This window comes from Taurulus bubalis (genome assembly GCF_910589615.1).
Source record: "Taurulus bubalis genome assembly, chromosome: 10".
Taxonomy (NCBI): Eukaryota; Metazoa; Chordata; class Actinopteri; order Perciformes; family Cottidae; genus Taurulus; species Taurulus bubalis.
The window spans coordinates 11,266,342-11,287,590 of record NC_136598.1 but is presented as its reverse complement, the minus strand read 5'-3'; the positions used below and the strand labels follow the sequence as shown (position 1 = coordinate 11,287,590).

Sequence of the window (21,249 nt, the reverse complement as noted above, 5' to 3'; positions counted from 1 at the left end):
TGCGCAGGACGGCTCCTCTCCAGCGAGCCGACTCAAAGGTCCCATTGGTTGGCCGACAAAACACACGTCATCCCTGCACTGCTGCAGGTTTAATTCAATTGGACGACTTGGGTGTTTCATTTTTCCAATTGGCTGCACTTAAAGTGACCGTTAAGATATATTCACGATTAATAAACACATCGGTAGTAACATCGTTAACCTCCTCACAATATTGTTAAATCCCGACAGCAACATATACTGTTTTTTGTGAAGATAATCTTAAAATATCCCGAATTGTTTTAGCCCCGGCGTAAATAACCACCAATCAGAAGCCGCGCTTCCGCGCGTTGCTAGGCAGATTATGTTAATATATGCAACGCAGCCGTCTCTGCAGCTACCATTCTGAGGTAAGAACAACTTGTACGCTTTCCACTAAATGTAAGAAAAATAGGATTTGCTTCAAGACTACTTGTGTAGCTTGACTCCTCGGTCGTATTTCTGTTAATCTACATTAAATGAGCAGGATGTTTTGGTGTATTTGAACCGCTATAACGTGTATGTGTTTTCTTTGGGTCTCTTCGATGTGGTGGTGGTTGTTGTTAGTCCCACCCAAAATGGAGCCCGTTCTTCCTTGTTCACAGTAGTCTTGAAGGGCTGGGCTCAACTAGAAATGGGGGACGGGTGGGTGTACCCAAATAATTGTGTCTCTTGCCGCTTGAAATCCCACCGTGTGAAACATTGCAGATTGCGGCCCCGGTCCTGGGCTCAGTCCAGTAGTGGTTAGCTGTCGGGTCAGCGCTACTTTGGGACGATACGGCCGTAAAGCGTATGTTGCGCTGCGGTAAATGCCCGGGTTTCGAAAGCGCTGGTTTGTGTGGTATGGTCCAGTTGGGACCGAGAACCTGCGGGGTTAAAATAGGGGGGAATTGAATTGTGTATTGATTTTACCAAGAAGATTTCTGTATGAGTTTATAGAGTCGTGATTTTCCCCGGTGGCTTTTGTGTCGACATGTGGCTGTATTTAAACCCCGTGAGCGAACGTTGAGCTGGTTTTCCCTCGTACCCCCGCTGAGAGTCCCGTGTGACCGCTCAGAGCCCGAAGTGTCATGCTGCTTTATTTTGGCGTGAACCTCCTGTCAGCCGAGCATAAATAATTGTGTCTGGAGAACCCCAAAATATCCGTGTTGCAGATTGCACGTGGGGTTAAATTCAGTGTCACTTTGCTGAGAGAGGGGGAGAGAGAAGCTTCTGCAGAGCCTCGTTATTGCAGCGAAACAGCTTTTCTGTGTTTAGTGCATAATAGGACTGTGATGAACCTGTAACAGTAGAGGCTCCCTTGCATTACATTGTTATCATTGCCATGATTATTGAGATGATACATCACCTGACAGTCTCAAATACATTTTTAAATCAAGCCATCCATATTTTACTTTACATTACCAATAAATCACCGTGTAGCGTTATTATTAATATAATTATTGTTATGATTACAGTCCTCTTGTCTGTTTGCATCACAGGCGTCTCTGGCGGCCTCAAGTGTGAAGTGATAGGTGACGTGGTTGGCAACAGGCCTGGCAACGTGCTGCCATGGAGACCATGGAGACCAAACAGGAACCATCGGCTGTGTGGAGTCAGACTTCTGACAACGATTCAGGCAACGGCACACAGGTCTGAACTCTCCCTGAAGTGCTATATTCAACCAGTCATTTGCAGTAGAAAAGAGTACAGCAAACACACTCACCAGATGCATCCTTCTGCCCACTCCCCATAGTTTATGCTGCATCCCAAAATTCACTATCCACATGCATAGTTTTAGTTAGTAGAGTATAGTGGGATTGTTGTTGTTCGCTCAGAAAGGACTTGAGGACAAACATGCCCCATCATTTGTTCAACACTAATATGGAGGATTAATGGGGCCTTTGTGTCTCCTGCACACATGTTGCAGGTGCATTTTGAAGGCGGCACCGTGGCCCAGATCGTGTACAGTGACGACCAGACGGACCAGGGACAGCAGCAGGTGGTTTATACAGCAGACGGGAACTCCTATACCTCTGTAGAGTCTGCAGAACACACACTGGTTTACATACACCCTGCAGATGGCACTCAGGTAAGAACAGATCTATTTTTTCTTAACAGAAGAATAACATGCATTTATGGGCGGGTGGGGTTCAATGTTTTGTTTAAGGATGCCGTGGCACGTAGTGTTGGGAGTTATTCTTGACTGCACGTTTGGCACATTTTTGCAAAAATAAGCATTAACCCTCTCAAGAGTTTGATTTATTTTCACTGTCTTAGTTCAAATGTGCCTTGTATACATGAATGAATACGTACAATTCCTTGCATATACTCGTCCCTGCAAGAGTTGCTCACAGCTCAGCATTAAACTTCTCTTTCAGACTGTATTTGCTGACCAGCCACAGGTGGCTTACATTCAGCAGGATGGTACCACGCAACAGGTAAGTTTACCCGGCACTGTCATGTCGCTTCTGTGTGCCACCTGCTTTTCTTCAGCCTCAAAGCAATGTGATCTCATTCGTAGGTCACAGTTCTGCTGCCCAGTGGACAGAACATGAATGCTGCCAATCTGCATGTTCTCAGTAACGTAGCCGAGGCTCCCCAAGCGATCCTGGAGCCGGTTTCCCAGGTGAGGACACATGGCATGACAACGACATGTGATATGATGAACAAAAATAGTCTTCAGAAATATCATGGGTGAAACATTTTGATTGATGTCAGTCCCTCAGAAACAAATTATAGACTGATGTTTCTTGACTTGACAATGGCAACATTTGTTTTTACATGCACACAATATCATGAATGTATATTCTCTGCTGGATGCATTTCTTTTTCTATTGTCTACATTCTGATTGCATTGTTGGTGTTTGTCACGTAAAGATAAACGGAGCGATATTGAAACTGTGAAACGATCAAACACAGGAGCAGCTGTCGGTGGCCAATTCGCTCCCATCCATGTCTGACATCGCGGACCCGCCCATCAGTCCCCTCGGGGCCACAGATTCCACAGACGAGTCGGACGAAGATGAGGATGAAGACTCTGAGATGGATGAGTGGGAACCCCGTCTGCCTCAATCATTCAACCCTCACAGCCTTTGTGAGTGAAGTCGTTTGGTCTGTCAGTCACTCATGTAGAGCAGACAGCAGAGGGTGTTGAGTCTCTTTCTGTGTCTCGACTCTGGAAATTATGCTTTATATAAAGCACTCGGCTCACTGACTTTCAGAAACCACAAAACATGACAAAGTCAAAATATAGAACATTAGAACGGATCTAGTTTTGTCTTACAACATTTGTGTTTATAACTTTTAATTAAAAAAATCTACCAAAATGGAAAAACAATGGAAATGATCGGAGCTCTTTGATATCGCAAATGTTATGTCCAGTGGTTGTGGACACTTTAAAATTAACAAATTATATTTACTCCTCCATTAATTGTGTATATATATTTAGCTGTTGTGGTGATTGTATCTTATTGATCTTTTTATTTTTTTCTGGCTTCTCAGGGTGTGACGAGTGTAATAACGCCAACCCCTCTGTGTGCCTGAAGCACGGCCCTCTGCACCCCATCCCCAACCGGCCTGTGATGTCCAAGGCCCGGGCCAGTTTGCCTCTGGTCCTCTACATCGATCGCTTCCTGGGCGGAGTGTTCTCCAAGAGGCGCATCCCAAAGCGCACACAGTTTGGTCCTGTGGAGGGACACCTGGCTTCTCAGGGTGAACTGCAGGACCACTACATTCATCTAAAAGTAAAACGGCACTCTGCATGACGGATCTCTGTTTCATTGCTTTTCAGCTCTCTGTAGTTGTGCAGTTTTTTAATTTTGGTATTTAGCTGCTCTGAGTAAAATGTTAAAGTAAAAATACACCTGCCATGTTCTGTACTAAGAGTATATTGGCCCCTCTGGTTAAATATGACATTCTGATTTTAGACAAGGATACTTCAAAATCCAAACTGTCTTTGAGTCGCTTCTCATTTTGGTGCTGTTTGGAATAAAGTTATCGTGGTTGTGAAATTATTGCTTAACAAACAGCCAGAAGCAAAAAAAAAGGCTGAATTTGTAATATGAGAGAGTTTTCTAGGAAAGTCCTAGGCAAGTGAGAACAGAGGGCAACATACGGTTGTACCCTCCCTGTCTGATCTCTACTCTGTTCTCCTGCTTGTTGTCGTAGCTGTGCTTGCTGGATGCAGAGAAAGAGGGAGAGAAGTCTGATGACATGTGGTTGGACCTTTCTGATGAAGAAAGCTGTAACTGGATGATGTTTGTGAGACCTGCTCAGAACCACCTGGAGCAGAACCTGGTTGCCTACCAGTACGGCTCAGAGATCTTTTACACCTCCATCAAAAACATCCAACCCAAACAGGAGCTCAAGGTCAGGCCTGGGTCATGCAGTTTGTGTGTTGTGGTGTGTGTTTGTCCGGCGTATATAGAGCTACACCAATGCCATTTTCTAGATTCCAATTTTTTTTTAAGTCTTACCTGCCGTAATTCACATTGTACACAACCAAGTTAAACAAATTAAATAAATATATGACAATTTAAATTCAATTGAAAGTTCATAATTTAACATTGCATGTTAAATACATTTTTAATAGGCAATACATTTTCGTGTGTGTGTGTGTGTGTGTGTGTGTGTGTGTGTGTGTGTGTGTGTGTGTGTGTGTGTGTGTGTGTGTGTGTGTGTGTGTGTGTGTGTGTGTGTGTGTGTGTGTGTGTGTGTGTGTGCTGCTGTATGCACAACTTAAAAGGTTGATGCAGCAGATTTGACCGACAAAAGAAATCTGATATATGAGAATTATGGTCAATCAGCTGACAACCGACTGGTTTTGACCGGTGGCCAATCCATCAGTGCATCTCTGGCTTCATGTGCTGTTCTTTCCGCTGTGTGCGCAAAGTAATGCAACAAAGCTGTAGCTCCTGTATGCTCCCTGTCCTGCACATAAAGTCTGGTGAGAAAAATGTAGTTTAGTTCAGTCAAATATCTAGTAACTTAAGAGCCAGATATTTTTCTCATGTGGTGGCCAAGACAAGTCAGAGCTGAAAGGAGAATAAATGAAGGATATTAGTCAATTTGTGTTTTGAATGATATTTCCCTCTGCAGGTGTGGTATGCGGCATCGTATGCAGAGTTTGTCAACCAGAAGATCTACAATGTTACAGAAGAAGAGAGAAAAGGTGAGTCGCTGCACATCATACTATATCAACATCTGTTTAAAAAAAAAAAAAACGTATTTACTGAATGTCTCTCACATTAACATCTCAGATCAGGATAGCAGAACCAACAAAACTCCTGTTGTTTGCGGTCAGAATGCTCAGAGCAGAGCGCTGTCTGTTCGCTAAATCGTCTATTTAGCCAGGATTTTGCCACCGGGCTGAAACCGGTACCACAAGGCACGGTGTATTCTGTGCAGGAGGTTTTTCAAACTCGCTCCAATGGGAATCAAGGCAGTCGAACAGTTTTTTTTGTTGTTTTTTTTTGTTTTTTTTTTCTTAAATTTTGGTTATTAGAAAGATTCCGATTGGCATTAAATCTAACTTGCATAGCTGTAGGAACCCTTTGTGAGAGCATGTTCTCACAAACTGTTCCAACAGTAAGAGGGGTTAGTAGTAGTGGTTGATCCTTGTTCTCACTTTCTGTTCCTTCAGTGCTCCGGGAGCAAGAGAAGAACTGGCCTTGTTATGAGTGTAACCGCCGCTTCGTGAGCTCTGAACAACTGCAGCAACATCTCAACATGCATGATGACAAATTACATTCTGTTACCAGGTAAAACCCCCCTTTGCTCATATTATTCTACATTTTCTCTTTCATTTCTATCACATTGGAGCCCAAATGACCAGATTCCCTGTTTCTTTCCTCTCTCAGATCCAGAGGCCGGGGTCGAGGAAGAGGCAGGAGGAGATTTGGGACAGGAAGAAGACCGGGACGCCCGCCTAAATTTATACGTTTGGATCCACCAGTCGACGCCGCTGACGAAAAGACAACGGTAAGGGATGATTAATGTGTACCGGGTTGATTAATCAAATTGATTGGCTCTGAAAAATTGTGATGGACCTTTTTTTTTGTTTAGCTTTGTAATCAGGAGATGCTGGAATTGACAGAGACGCCTCTGGAGGAGCGAGCGGAGGGAGCTCAGAATGGGTTGACGGTGGTGGAGATGGAGTCGGAGGCAGCATCTGGGACTGAGGCAGAGGGACAACTTAACCCTTCAGCAGGGCAGCCGGTTTCAGAGTCCATCACCCCCCCCTCCAACACGGACCTGCTTGTTGCGCTAAAGGAGGACCCAGCACAGAGCAGCCAATCGGACTCCCACCTCACATCTCAGGACATGCGGCGTGCCAAGAGGATACGGGTAAGACTGCTGTGGTCAGGGAAATGCAACAGCGTTTTAGATGAGAGTTTCTTATGTGGTGTCCTAGTGGCCATGTTTGCTTCACTATAGTGTGTCTCTCTTCCTCAATGCGTGCGTCCCTTAAAGATGGATGTGCAGGTAGGTAGGACCAGGAGGATGGCAGAAAAAATCTATGTGCTTCAAAGATTCCTTTTGTCATTTTCCATGGTGTTAATATTCACGTGACATTTCTGGATATTCCCCCTCCTTGCACACTCCATTGCATCCATTAGCCTCATCCCATGTCAGAGCAGAACCATGTCGGTAAACACTGCCACTAGTTCCTCCCTCTTCCTCTCGTTTGTCCACCTCAGAATGCAGCGCTGCAGCACCTTTTCATCAGGAAGAGTTTTCGGCCCTTTAAATGCACCCACTGTGGAAAGGCCTTCCGGGACAAAGACAAGCTGGAACAGCATCTGCGGGTCCACGGCCGGGACGCCTACGCCTTTTCCTGCCACATTTGCAGCAAGAGCTTCACGAGTGACTCGGCCCTGGAGGACCATCTGCTGGTGCACACGGAAAACCGCTCCTACTCTTGTCTCTTATGCACGGAAACCTTTGAAAGGCTGGACCTGCTCAAAGACCACGTAGGGATGCATGCTGTGAACGGCTGCTTCACCTGTCCTTCCTGCAAGAAGACGTTTACTGACTTCATCCAGGTTAGTAATAAATGTCTCTTTGGCCCGTCTGAAAGTGTCTGAGAAGTGAAGTCAATCTAGAAGTGCCTAAAACATTCAATCCAGACCCATTTGTATTGGGACCATGATAAAAATGAGCCTCCTGCTTACTTTATTTATTACCTCAGTAAACATATGTTCATGTTCTCAATCGCTAGTTTGAGGTCTTCTTCAATACAGCTGGTTAGAATTAAGCAAAGCAACATTCTGTTTTGAAATAGTAAATTCAGATTCAGACTTCAGATGACAACGTGTTCTCTTCCTTAGGTGAAGAAGCATATCCGCTGCTTCCATTCAGAGAAGATCTTCCAGTGTCCAGATTGTGAAAAGGCCTTCTGCCGGCCGGACAAGCTGCGTTTGCACATGTTACGCCACTCTGACCGCAAGGACTTCCTGTGCTCAACATGTGGCAAACAATTCAAGGTAATAAGAATAAGAAAGGAGCATTGAAAGATAACAGTAAGTAGCAAATAGAGGTCTCATTTCTTACGTGACAATTAATTTCCTGTGGCATGAAGAGAAAGGATAAGCTGCGGGAGCACATGCAACGCATGCACAATCCCGACAGAGAGGCCAAGAAGGCGGACCGGATCCACCGATCCAAAACCCTCAAACTGAAGGTGCCCACCACGGACTTCGAAAGCTTCATGTTCAAATGCAGAGTGTGCATGATGGGATTCAGACGCAGAGGAATGCTGGTGAGCAACAATTCACAGAAAGCTTTTTGTTTGTTGATAAAGGAGTTGGAGATATTCCAGTACACTTTGCTTTATTCCTCTGGTTCCAGGTCAATCATTTGTCCAAGCGTCACCCAGAGATGCGTATTGATGACGTGCCTGAGCTCACGCTGCCCATTATCAAGCCCAACAGGGACTACTTCTGCCAGTATTGTGACAAGGTCTGTTTCCCCCATCCTGTCATGTGCACTTTGAGTTTTGTCATTGTTATTTATTTAAAGTTAATGTCTCCAACCAACCTTCCGCTTCACCTCAAACTTTGAACCTAAGCTTTCAGTAGATCAATCTGATGGATCTCTGTGCAGGTGTATAAGAGCGCCAGTAAGAGGAAAGCACACATACTGAAGAACCACCCTGGGGCAGAACTGCCTCCCAGCATCCGTAAGTTGCGCCCGGCTGCTCCTGGTGAACCAGACCCCATGTTGAGCACACACACACAGCTGACTGGCACCATCGCCACTGCACCGGTCTGTTGCCCACACTGTGCCAAACAGTACAGCAGCAAGGTTAGTATGAAGCTCCGTCAAAGATATTATGAATATTTCTCATTCACAATTCTATGCTGTGACTTGGACAGTCCCGATATCTCTCTGTGCTTGTGTCTCAGACTAAGATGGTTCAGCACATCAGGAAGAAGCATCCAGAGTTTGCCCAACTCGTCAACACCATCCAGACTCCTCTGACGACAGCTGTCATCAGCAGTGCACCTGCAGTCATCAGTGCGGACGGTACCACAGCTGAGGCTGTAGTGGTAAGAAAGAGTAACACACATACAGGTTGAGCACCAACACTCAGTGGAGTTCTTAAAATGTGTGTAAATAAATGTGAATATGAAAGAAAACTGGACTCAGCAGCAGAATCAATAAAGAAGGAAAGATCAACTAATATACATCAGATTTAACTTCATGGTTTTATTTTCTTCACAGACTACAGATTTGCTGACCCAGGCCATGACGGAGCTTTCTCAAACACTGACTACAGACTACCGCACAGCTCAGGGAGACTACCAGAGGATCCAGTACATCCCAGTGTCTCAGACAGGAGGAAACCTGTCCCAGCCGCAACACATTCAGCTGCAGGTGGTGCAGGTGGCTCCGGTAAGATCCAGGAACTGATCAAGGACTTTGATGTGTTCCTGAAAGTGTGACTCATCATTTAAAAAAACAAAACAATAACAACAGTATCACAGTGCTACACTTTGACATCTGGGAGCTGCCTGGTATAAACACTCAAATTAGAAGGATTAGAGTAGCTTGTTCTGTGGTGGATTGAAGTGAATGTAAGAACGTTTTTTTTCTGTGTTTCACAGGCTTCCCCCCCACATTCCCAACACCCGACAGTAGATGTGAGCCAGCTGCATGACCCACATGGCTACAGCCAGCACTCCATCCAGGTACAACACATCCAGGTCAACGAGGCCTCAGGCACCGGGCAAAGTGCCAACCAGGTAAATCCTATGATCATGACACACGTTGTGAGTCCCATAATGTACAGCTTGATAACAGAATATTGCATCTGTTCACTCTCTTTTAGGTCACCGGTCAGCCTCTAAGCCCCACCTCCCAGCAGCCCAGTCAGGAGCTGAGCCCCACCCAGCTGACCCCTGTGACCTTAGCTCAGAGCCACACCCTGCAGGCCAGCAGCACCCAGCAGCAGCAGCAGCAGCAGCAGCAGGGGACTGTGCAGCATGCCTACATACCAGGGAACTGGAACTACCGAGGTTACTGTGAGTAACATGCTCCCGTCCAGTCAGACTCTGTATGTTTTGTACAATTTGATTCTCGGGTTAATATGTAATTTTTTTCCTGCGACAGCGTCTGAGATCCAGATGATGGCTCTGCCTCACACGCAATATGTGATAGCTGAGGCCAGCCCTCCTGTTTCTGGAGTCAACGGCAACCAGGTGAAAACGGTGAGTGAATGCTGTCTGATACCCGTTAGATTAAAGGGACAAGTACATTATTGAGGAAATACTGTGATGCTGTTTCCCATGCCCATGTTCCATGGGTAAGGCTTACGCTGCAACTGCAATAATCAAATGCGATGAAGTATGGCTATTTTTTTATAATTTCAGAACATTGTAATATTTACCGTTACCCTGATATAAAATGACAGAAACCGGGATAGAAGATGTTGGCAATGTTTGGCCCCTTCTCTGCAGAAACATATTTTAGAACCATGTCTGCTGCCAGATGCTGCTCATCCAATAAAAATGAGAAATTAGCAGAAATTCTTAATTGAACACGGCGGCTTATGGCACCAAATGAACCCCTAATTGTAAAACTAAAGACGTTCTCATCCCTGTCCTGCAGACGCACTATGTTATTTCCGAGGGTCAGACTGAGCTGGAGGCTAAACAGACCGTTCCTCAGAGCACAACCCAGGGCCATGTGGAACATCTGGAGCAGCAACCGGTCAATCAGCAAGCCACCACGCAGTACATCATCACCACAACCACCAATGGCAGCGGCACGAGTGAAGTTCACATCACAAAACCCTGAAGTGTACTGCAATGAACTCTGCAAACCACGGACTGATCCTGCATGTATACCTCAGCAGCCTGTATGCTCATTAATGAACACGCACACAATCGCACATGGATACATACGGCGCTATATCGGGGATGACTTGATGACCAGCACAGTTTTATGTGTCTGCAAGATTTTGAATGAGCCGTCAGAACTTTGTGAGAAATCAAAGTTACAGGAGAGAGAAATGCAAAGTTTAGTTTTTAACAGAATATATAAACAAAGACGGAACTGAACTTGCTTTAAAGACGCAGCACTGGAAAACGTTTTCATTAAAACTGCTGAAAACAGGGACGTTATATACTTTTATTAAATACAGGGTCCTGTACACATTTGGAAAGTATGGACCGTAAAAGCAAACATTTTACAGTCTTACTGCGTGAGCTACTAAAGTGATGGAAATTATTTATTGCTCAGTCTTGACACATATTCGAGTGCCCATTTTACATATTTGTAAAGTTACATGACTTTCTTAAATATAGTATTTGTAATTAAATCCTGGAATGGAATACATAACTGAAAAATACTATATATGTATAAAAGAGTTCTCCGCTTGGCTGTTCAATTGTGTATATTCCCAACACCATCTGCTGTGTTGTATGTTACCATATTGTTGCTGATCTCCAATGTGATTTGTCTCCTTAAATTTCCTTTTGGGAAATGCCTCAGAATTTTGTTATTCACGTAGTGGATTGTCCTAATTAAAGTGTTGCAATTATAAATATTAGGGGCCAGCATCACAGGTTTGCAACTAAACAGCTTCCATTGTATTTATGTTCACTGAAATACAAACAATCTTGCAAGTACTTCATCTGGGGCTGTTGCTTCAAGAACAGCACAGTGTCAGAGTAAAGAAGGGGATATTCCTCTCAGCACTCATATTTCCTTCCCAATAAAGTGAGAAAATAGGAAGTTATTCAGAAGGAAGAGCTCAAACCTTGTGATAGCAATCACCTGGCTACTGTGTGTTCATGAGCAAGGCATCAAGAGCTGCAACTTATAGTATTACATTACTTCTGGTACTTAGATTTTCATTAAGTACTTGAAAGTTACCCATGAAGACAACACCGGTTAATACACAACATGTAGGCCATTGTAAAATGCTGTTAATGTGCCCGTTATTTATATTAGTCCTTAGACTTGTACAATGTAAAAATATTGCAGGAATATTATGAGACTTTGATCATGTACAGTGGCGATTTTGTCCTTTTGTCTACGTGTTGAGAAATTACATTCTTTTATATCTGCACACTGTTTTCTGTTCAATTCATTATAAAAGTGTTGAACTCGGGGAGCAAGCAACGCCCAAACAGTCTGTCAGGTTCATTTTCAGATGAATTGTGGTCTTGAACTGTGTGGATATTATTCCTGCTCACACTGCTAGATGGCAGCATGGCCACAGCAAATAAACAAGGTTTGTAGGGCAAGCGCCTGCCCCCTCAGAAGAGGGGAAGGCTGCGGGGGATGTCGTCCGTCCGCTGGGACGGTGGACGGGCCCTCATAGTGATGAAGGATGAAGTGTATGCTCTGGGAAGGGCTCAGAGAGCTCCCCGTGTTGAATTAAGAGTGGCCATATCAAATCTACAACCCTGTTTTAAGAAGATTTGTAGAGGAAAGCAGGCTCATTGCAGACACAAATACTGATAAATCTTGATGGCTGACACGTATCTGCACTGGTTTTGTTTTGTTTTGCACAGGTTGAACGTTATCTTAAAAAGATATTCAGTGAAAAACAGGTTAATTGCAGCCACAATAAGCTATTTTTTTTTGCCAAATATTAGTAATTCTTTGCACAGTCAGTTCTCTGGATAAATGCGTGTGCCCGCTCCTCTTCAGAAGGGATAATAATCGAGCACTGACACCACGATGTTCTAACAGTACAACTCAGAGGAACTTCTTTTTTTCTCTCCGCTGAGAAGCAGGAGATGATCATGAACGCATATGAGGAATTCAAGACCTTAATCATTCACAGCAAACGGGTTGCAAATATTCACAACGTTTTTGCAACGTTTTCGGTGTGAACACAGTTTAACACCGACCTCGCTGTGAGACATAAGCGTCGCAAATATATCAGACAATTTCAATGCGTCAGTGTTGGGAAAATGTATCGGCTAATTTTAAGTGCTTTATCACCCAAATCAATCAGATTATATTATTTAAATGTGCCTGCTGGCAGTAGTATATATTAATACATAGGATATATGTACTGTATGTGCAATACATGTACAATATATGTGTATATTCATGTAGGTGTAGATTACCATATAACTAGGAGTTTGAACATGTGTATGGGCGGATCAGTATGTATGTATTATTCATAATCAGAAATTCAATCAATTGAAGCAGTGAAAATAAATTGTGTGTGACTCTGTATTCTTATCACGATCACCTTAATCATTTTCTACAATAATGATATGTATGGTGTACTAATAACACTGTCATATAATGATGAGTGCTTTCAACACATCCATAAGTTTCTTAAGCGCGACATAAACTTAAGAACAGCGGCATGCAGCGGCTGATAGTCTGTGTCTGAGACGGGCGATCAGCTGCGCCTGTGGTGTTCAATGTCCGCGGCTCGAGAAGCTCTCGTAAATAAATGATTTCTTGTCGGCAGAATCTGTAGCGCCGCGTACAGGAAGTCATGATGATGTGAGAAAGGATCTTGGAGATCTGGAAGAACTCTCTCCCTATAAAACTAATATAACTAATATCGCTCCTTCAGCAATGAGGAAGGGAGCTGCCTTTTTTGTCCGGTGGGAGTGGCCAATTTATCCAGTGAATTTCAGTAAGCCTGCATGGAGCAGATTAAAATGTTTGGCTGTGTTGCTATGGTGATGGCCGAATTAGCCCGCTAACTCAGTAAGCCAGGTACGAGAAATAGGGCCCAGGAAACAATCAGAGACAGGGCAGACAATCAGCAGACAATCACACAGGGGCAGGAAGTGCAGGGAACACACGAGACAAGGACTTCAAAATAAAACAGGAAACAAGAAAAACTAAAACCATGACATTTTTAACCTGTCTGATAAAACAGCCTACACAGTGATCCAGAAGATGAAGTCTGTTTTTGCCAGGCACGGGATTCCTAGGGAGATAGTGAGTGATCATGTCCCATTTGCTAGCTATGAGATGAAGTCATTTGCAGCGTCATGGGAATTCAAACTCACACCCTCCAGCCCAGGTTTTCCTTCTTCAAACGGAATGGCTGAGAGAGCCATAAAGACTGTAAAACATGCGCTGAAGAAGGCAACGCAGACTGACACCGACCCACATCTAGTGTTGCTGTCACTGAGGAACACACCGGTGACAGGACTGAATGAGTCACCTGCCCAGATGTTGATGGGAAGAGTTCTACGGAGCACACTTCCGTGTTCCAGTGCCGTGCTGACACAGTCAGCCCCACGGCATCTTCACAGCAAAATGCAGAACCTACAGTTCCGCCAAAAGCAACACTACGATCAGCGTGCAAAGCCCCTGCCAGTGTTGACCTCGGGAAACACCGTACACATACACACACGACGCGGCTGGGAGCCTGCTGTTGTCATCCGACAGCGAGATGAACCACCGCTCCTACACTGTGCAGACGCCGGCAGGTAGGATGCAAAGGAGGAACCGGCGACATCTGAGGAAGATACACCCGAGACACTGACCGCGATGAGCAGTTAGACTCATAGGTACAACCCTCTCAAGTGCCTGTATCAGTGGACTCACCACCACAGGACCTGCCACCACACAACCCTCCTTCTGTGACTATGGGAAGTACACCCACATGCTACACAAGGAGCGGCAGAGCGATTAGACGCCCTTCCAGATTCAATGACTGATTTCAGGGATGTTTATGTACTCATTCAAATGTTTGTTTGTAAAAGAAAAGAGAATGAGGACTGTTTAGCCTGAAATGTTTCAAGAGTGTTGAATGTTCTAAATGCTTAAATGTTTCTGCAGAATGCTTAGCAGGAAAGTGATTTGTAATGTTCCACTGATAACCAGGGTTCCACTGCATTCACTCTCACTCTCAACATTTTAGCAGATTGAAACACAAGTCTTCGATCTTTACTGCAACATATTTTCACAAATATTTCTGTTGAGGAACTTTACAAAAACAACATGGATGCGAAGACATTAAAGACTCTTCATTCTTTGGACTCATAGAAGGATTTAGGTGAGAGTGAACTCTTGTTTAACAGCTGCTTTTCATGCACTGCAAGCAGTTTCTCACCAAGTCACTTTGCCTGTAGTTTAGTGTGTTTTCTTTAAAACCAGTTAAGTTGCCTCACTTTTTGGTCTGACTGGAAATTTTCTTGAAACAAGTTGACTGTTATTGAAACAGATTATACAGTATACATATTTTATATAGTGTTAATTCACAGTTAATTACAGACAGAGGTAACTTGATCAGCTGAACTGTAGTTGCAGAGTGATGATAATATGATTTTACTGAAAGGCTGTGTCCTACATCAGAGTTAGTAATGAGTTGAAACTCAAGTAAAAGTATAAATACTGCCATAACGCTGGCACCAGTAACTCCAACACCAGTGAACCCACCAATGTGTCAGTGGAGAGCATCAGAGAGTCAGAGGAGAAGAAGGCCGGTTCTGAGCTCCTGCCAGCGACAGAGACCCCCAGAATGACGAGGATGGAGATCGACTGTGACCTCTCCAAGAGCTCCAGCAGCTCTTCAGCCTCCCAACAGAGCAATGGGAGCATTTCCACCTCAGTTACGATATGCAAACGTAAGCTGATAATGTAAAAGAAAATGAGATGATTGTGAGAAAATTCACCACTCCTGGCTAGTGCTCGGCCAAGGAGTAGTCCGGCACATAACTCCCTGTAAAATGAAAAGATGTAGGTTTTTTTTAATACACGTTTTGTACGAATTAAAACAAGCCAGATCAAATGTCTTAATAAGTGAGCTTCAGAGATTCTGGTCAAAATATTTTGCTACATTTGGGCTGCACCATGGCAGCTATTTTCCCGTTGCTTACAGTCTGCAGCTACGCTAACCTGCTAATGGTGGTGGCTTCATATTTACCGCACATACACAAGAGTGGTTTCCATCTTTGCCTCTAACGCTCAGCAGAAAAGCAAGGAACTGTAGTTCGCACAACAGGAAAATATTCCTTTTGTAATTTAAAGCAAAAGTTTAGCTTTACATGTGAAGAACTTTGCAGGCTGTAATATAGAAGACGAGTTTGACTAACCTGCAGATTAACATGCTCTGATTTCAACCATAGCGTCTAGCTTTAGTTTCAGCAGAAGTTAAGGTCAGATGTTCCTCACAGATTTTGTGTTTGTGTTTGTAGCCAAATTTGAGGATGCGTACCTGCAGCTTGAAGAGCTTGGAGACGGGATCTTTAGATCCGTGTATGCTGGGAAAAGAAAGACTGATAATTTACCAGTAAGTATTACGTTCGTATACTCACATCACACACACAGCTCCGTGCTCTAACCAAAGTACTGCTGATTCTGTCCTGTAGGTGGCCATCAAACGCATCGTCAGAGTTGATGTGGAGGGTCGGCCAATGGTGAGTGTAATGAAGACACTCCATTACCCTTCACTCAAATGATTGGAGTATAAACTGTTCCTTCGTGCATGGTCAAAGATGCAATGTGTTCAAGTAATTTACCTCTTGTCTCTCCTTTCCAGGGTGTTCCATCTAAAAGAGTCCCTGGGGTGCCTGACCACCAATTTATAGTTCAGTGATAACTAGTAGAGGGGGGTTTTGTTGATTTGATGTAAAGTTGATTTCCCTCTTTCGGGCTTATACGAGGGTGACATGTGGCACGAATAGAGATCATTCAGATTATTGATATTAAGGGATAGGAATGTATATACATGTATGTATTAGGGTATAGGTAAATGTGTGTTCAGGGGAGGGGCAGAGTTACCTGAACTGTGGTGGGTTTGAGGGCCTAATCAGTAACAGGCTATATAAAGCTGCCTCATGCCATAGAGCTGGGTCCATTGCTGCTCGGACCATATGCTGCCGTGGTACACCACAACTGTCTTGTTTATTGTTAATGTTGGTGAAATAAACACCAGGTTGGCCACCATGTAAACCTCTGTTAACGTCATTGTTGAACTTTTTTCATTTCTAGTTCCTAGTAAGAGGGTGTTTTACAGCATCTTAAGAGGCTTAAACATTACAACACAACATACACGTTTCAAATGTGTAAATGATCTCTCATCCATTTGTGAACCTTTCTTTTAATTAAGGTTGTAATGCAATTCGGATTCAACAAGTTGTTACCATGGTTGTTCACATGGTGTGACCTAATAATAGCTTGGTGACTCTTGGTGCACGTGGGCGGAGCAGGGCTTGTCCTCACAATGCTGATCAGTATGTTGCACACATTCCTTTGTGGATGGAAGGTAGGAAAAGGAAAAAGAAAACACCACCTCAACAAATCTTCCAGTAAAACCAGTTCAACACGCTGAAGTAATCACATACCAGGAAGGTGTATGGTGTTCAACTAATTGTTCTGGTGCAGTTTCAAACAGCATGTCTGGCTCTGTGTTGCTCTCATGCCTTGTCTGACAGTTTGCCATCCCCAAAATCGAGGGGGTACGGGACAAGGAGGGAGACGGGGCTGCGACCCGGCCTGTAGATGGATGGAGGAGGTAAAGCAGGACGAGGGGGGAGAGCCAGCTGAGAGAAGGCAAACACGGCAGAGGTAGGTCGGTGTCATTCAACTTACCTTTCACTAGCGTCTGAATGGCAGGAATGCTCTCCTGATGCTACAGGGGAGACGGTCTGAGTGGAATCTGCTCAGATATGCTGACAGCAAAGTTTTTTCCATCTGTCATCATGGTATCATCACATCTACCTGCTTACCAGAAATGAGCAAAAATAACTCAATACAGTACATTGCTGGTTGAGGGGGAAACCTCTGTGACTCAACTGGAAGCAACAGCTGGTCCGTCATTATAAATGCATGTTGCAGGGCAGAGTATTGTTCAAAACTTTATTTTACATTCCAATGTGGATCCCAGAATTAACCAAACTGTATGAAAAGTGAAGCAAAATGATCTGTAACTTTCCACCTCCTGTCACGTGTTACTATAACAAACATGCCTTCTCAGACTTGAGAGACTTCCAAGTGCCACATGCGTTTGATCTAACTTCAATGCAAATTAAAGGAACATTCCAGGGACCATATCTCATAAAAGAGATCCAATAGGAATGCTACAGTGAAATGACTTTAAGGCTGCGCTAATTCTCACAACATGTTAGAATTACATTTATATTTGCATGACAGGTTATCCCATTTTTCTTCCCATTTAATAATTAATAGTGTTCCATTTCATTTCCAATAGAGCAGTTCTCAAACCTCTCTGTGTTGCTTGTTTAACAGTTTGCTGTCTACCTCTCTGTTGCTATAGCAGTTCAAACCAATCACCAGTTGGACATCAGCCACAGCAAACACCTTGGTTCCAGACTCTGAGGAAACTGAGACAAGGGTGGTATAGTTTTGCTCCAGCAGGTGTAGTGTGGTCCGTCTGCCAGGTGGAGGCGACGCTGCACCCCTCTCTGTTACTGGTGGATGTGCTCTGGAGGCTCCTGTTGGTGTGTCTGCTGTGGATGGTTCTGGGAGGTTGTGTCCATGCCCTGAAGTGCTGCCTGCGGCCAGGACAGAAGCAGGTGAGCGCAGCGGCATGAACTGAATCACTTGACCCTGTTGCTGGATGTTTATGCGGTGAGTTTGCTTTGATTCAAGGAAGAGCTTCCACTGAGCATGCAGCAGGAAGTTGTCACTGAAAACAAGAATTACCACTATTTAAGGTAAGACTTCATTGTACAGCCATTCCTCCATTATATTATATCTTATTTGGCGATTTGTATTTGCAAAATATAGAGACAATAAGGACCAAAGACCATAGGACAGATATTATCTAGAACAGTGGTTTCTCAAATGGGTCTACGTGTACCGCTGGGGCTACGTGAAGGCACTCCAGGGGGTACATGAGATTTTCTTTTAAATATATTTAAAATTAGCATCCATTTAAAAAATCCTTTAAAAAAGGTAATTTAATAAATATTCAATAAAATAAAATATATATATATAAAATCTTTCATAGGGGTACAACCACTGACCTCGAACACTGTAAGCATCAGGCATTTCCTTGCCCCAAGTGAGCCACAAATTGGCCAAGACATCAGAGCATATCAACATGCGGGTGAATCTGTAGTTGTGAGGCAGGATCACATTTCTGCATTATTCTGACAGGATGTCCCATTCGAGGAACCTGGGCCACAACGTTCCTCTGGCCCTTGCCCTGGTTGACAGCCTGCTGCTGTGTGTGCTCCAGGAGCCCCTGTCAGACCCCAGTGGGCCCCACATACAGGCTCTCCTCTCCAGACTGGAGGTAAGAGGGAGAAAACCACCTTGAAGAAGAAGAAGCAGAAGCAAAATCTCTCTCTCTCAGCAGCCTCGAGCAATACCTGTCATCTCCTGTGTTTTCACTCGCGCTTTGCATGTAGATCAGTGTGAAGTCTTTGTTGGTGATATTAAATCCGACCTTGTACTCAGGCATGCGCTGGTATTCTAGCCCAAGGCTACACCCTGCTGCTGTCTTCTGCACTCTGAATCAATCAGATTCTGCTTGAGTATTTTCCTGTTTGCATTTCAGCACTTACTATGAATGTGGCTCTACGATAGCAGTGCTAGTGCGTCTGTTAGCCTGTCGGCCTGTTGGTTAAGACCCCTGTCCTCGCCTCCTGCATCAGCCTCAGACGTACCTTTTTGTGCCATGAACATTACGGTCTCAAAAACACACTATAGTGAGACTTAAAACCTTTCGACGAGATGGAGCGGTTTCCCTTTTCTTTTATTCTAGAAAAATCCAAACATTTAAGACTTTAAATTACTATTGCAGTGTCGATTTTATGTGTTTTGGCATTTTTCAACTGTGTGAAAATATTTTTTTGGACGGTTGCATGTGTAGAACAGATGTTTCAGAGGAAAATGGATATCACATTCAACAAGTAGATTGCAAGACACTGTCCCTATCTCTTGAAAAAAAAAAAGTGACAGAATTATAAATGAAAATAAATGTACGTATGACTGTCGATGGGTGTATGTATCCCAGGCGCTGCACAGCCACACAATGCATTAATTTTGCAGACCAAGCCAACCCACAAAACTAAACCCGGCCCTCACACTCCTCTATGTCTTACTGTAGTCTGTGTGTCACACACTTGAAAAGGCTGATATTGAATCAGAGGCATCACTGGAGGATGTGGGCCGAGACTCTATCCTGATAGACAAAGTGAAGCTCATCCACACATACCTGCAGCAGAGGTAAGGTTCGACATCTAGTGTACATGCCAGCTGCTTTCTTGGAATCTTTGTTCAATCGGACTAACATCCCACGTTTCCTTCTGATAGGTCAAGCTCCCTGTGTAGACTCCTCCGGGTGCAGGGGGAGTTTGAAGTCAGTGTTAAGGATGTGCTGGAGGGCCTCGAAGGCCTCTGGGCTCAGCTGGAGGACCTCCACACTGGGGTCACACTCACTAAAGAGGAGAGCAGAGGCCATGCAGACCTGGCCTCTGCCCAGACAGATGCAGAGGTAAGCAGGTGTGAAGAAGACCGGTCTGCAGTTCCGGTGGTGGTACCGGTATTATAGTGTATTAGATTGGTCAGGGAGACATCTTATTTACAACTGATAAATATATTGAGTGGTTTTTCTCACGTTCAGTTTTGCCTGAGCCAAGTCTGTTTATATAAACACATTATCCTCAAATAGGGGATTCAACGTGTTTTAAGAAAGCAAAAAAAAAGTACAAAATAAGATAAATAAAAGTACAGACAAGCCGACATCAATGATAGTTGTCTTCCTCGTTTTAGTTTCTTTTAAGAACCATGAATCATGGACATTTTCCTTGTGCTTGCCCTTGAGTGTTATTTGTAATACTCTTGCGTCTTTGGAAAAGACTTTGTTTGCAGTCTTGGGTCACTACAAGAACAGACTGCAGTGCTGCCAGGCTCACCTGAAGGACAGCACACAATTACTGCAGGTGAAGTTCTCCTCATGCAAGACAAGTCAACTTCTGATATTTTGGGCTGTCCTCACTCACAAATCCCCTCTTCCCTGTCGCACAGGAGTTAACATGGCGTCACATGCAAACAAGCAAAAGTGTGAGCAGCCGCAGTGAGTCAGTCTGGCCAGAGATTTTGCTTCAGTCCAACATTGAGCAGGTACAATTAACTCCAACATTGTTCATAGGTTTAGAAACCTGCCAGGACTAAAAACGTCTACTCTCTTTGCAGTTTGACAAGGTGCAGGAGAGTTTAATCACCCTGGAGCAACAGACCTCTACGTTCCAGGCTCACTTGGAGGGACTTGGAAAGGGGAATCAGGAGGGACACGCGGGGCCTTTCGATCTCGCCAGCGGGGCCAATTCACGCTCAGCTTCTCCACAGATTTCCAAACATCTCCAGAGTGGAAGCACAACTCACGAGCGGCACCGTAACTCGACCTCCGCGTCCACATCTGTCTCCTCAATGGAAATAGACACAGACACAGAAATAGACAGTCTGCTCATGCTGTGTGAAAGGTCGGCTCTGCAGTTCACCTCCACCATCGGACGCCTGCGTAAATCTGGGAGAAGGAAGTGAATTTGATCGGACTATACTTGGTACATGCCCCAGAAAGTTTGTAAAAAGAAAGGTTTTAATTTACAATGGAGATTATTTTCAAATGTAGATCATTTGCTGGTTGCCTGGAAAAGAATATGTATTTATTGATTTCTGTGTTTCTGTGAATTTTTTTAATTTAAAAAACAGGGATGGATAGAAGCAGGCAAGAGCAGCTTTATTTAAATGTTTTAATTTACTGAATATTTCCACCACAAGGGGGCACACTTTCACCAGTTATGACAAACATAAACTTTCATCTCACATTGCCTAATCAACATATTT

The 21,249-nt window shown here is 44.1% G+C and overlaps 2 protein-coding genes across 4 annotated transcripts; both read left to right on the top strand.

The window, feature by feature from the left end:
- Positions 1–1,575: 1,575 nt before the first annotated feature.
- On the top strand, positions 1,576–11,690 carry prdm10 (PR domain containing 10; the record flags this gene model as incomplete). 3 transcript variants are annotated; one of them, XM_079225214.1, is made up of 22 exons in its annotated part: positions 1,576–1,647; positions 1,925–2,086; positions 2,376–2,435; positions 2,519–2,623; positions 2,917–3,091; positions 3,499–3,740; positions 4,165–4,365; positions 5,095–5,167; positions 5,639–5,756; positions 5,856–5,976; positions 6,073–6,342; positions 6,696–7,040; positions 7,326–7,481; positions 7,577–7,756; positions 7,846–7,956; positions 8,101–8,301; positions 8,403–8,546; positions 8,722–8,892; positions 9,105–9,242; positions 9,329–9,521; positions 9,610–9,707; positions 10,108–11,690. In XM_079225214.1, the coding sequence occupies 22 exons, from the start codon at positions 1,576–1,578 to the stop codon at positions 10,294–10,296; spliced, it is 3,525 nt and encodes a 1,174-aa protein (XP_079081340.1). In that variant the 3' UTR covers positions 10,297–11,690. The 3 variants fall into 3 exon arrangements, with proteins under 3 accessions (XP_079081340.1, XP_079081339.1, XP_079081338.1); XM_079225213.1 differs by having other exon boundaries at positions 6,070–6,342; XM_079225212.1 differs by having other exon boundaries at positions 6,061–6,342.
- Positions 11,691–13,882: 2,192 nt separating this feature from the next.
- On the top strand, positions 13,883–21,049 carry LOC306742161 (uncharacterized protein; the record flags this gene model as incomplete). Its single annotated transcript, XM_079224502.1, has 13 exons — positions 13,883–13,919; positions 14,883–15,059; positions 15,630–15,724; positions 15,804–15,840; positions 16,869–17,001; positions 17,711–17,969; positions 18,046–18,110; positions 18,556–18,694; positions 19,511–19,629; positions 19,717–19,897; positions 20,262–20,345; positions 20,431–20,526; positions 20,599–21,049. 13 exons carry the CDS (start codon positions 13,883–13,885, stop codon positions 20,944–20,946), a joined length of 1,770 nt encoding a protein of 589 aa, XP_079080628.1. The 3' UTR covers positions 20,947–21,049.
- Between the last annotated feature and the right edge of the window lie 200 nt (positions 21,050–21,249).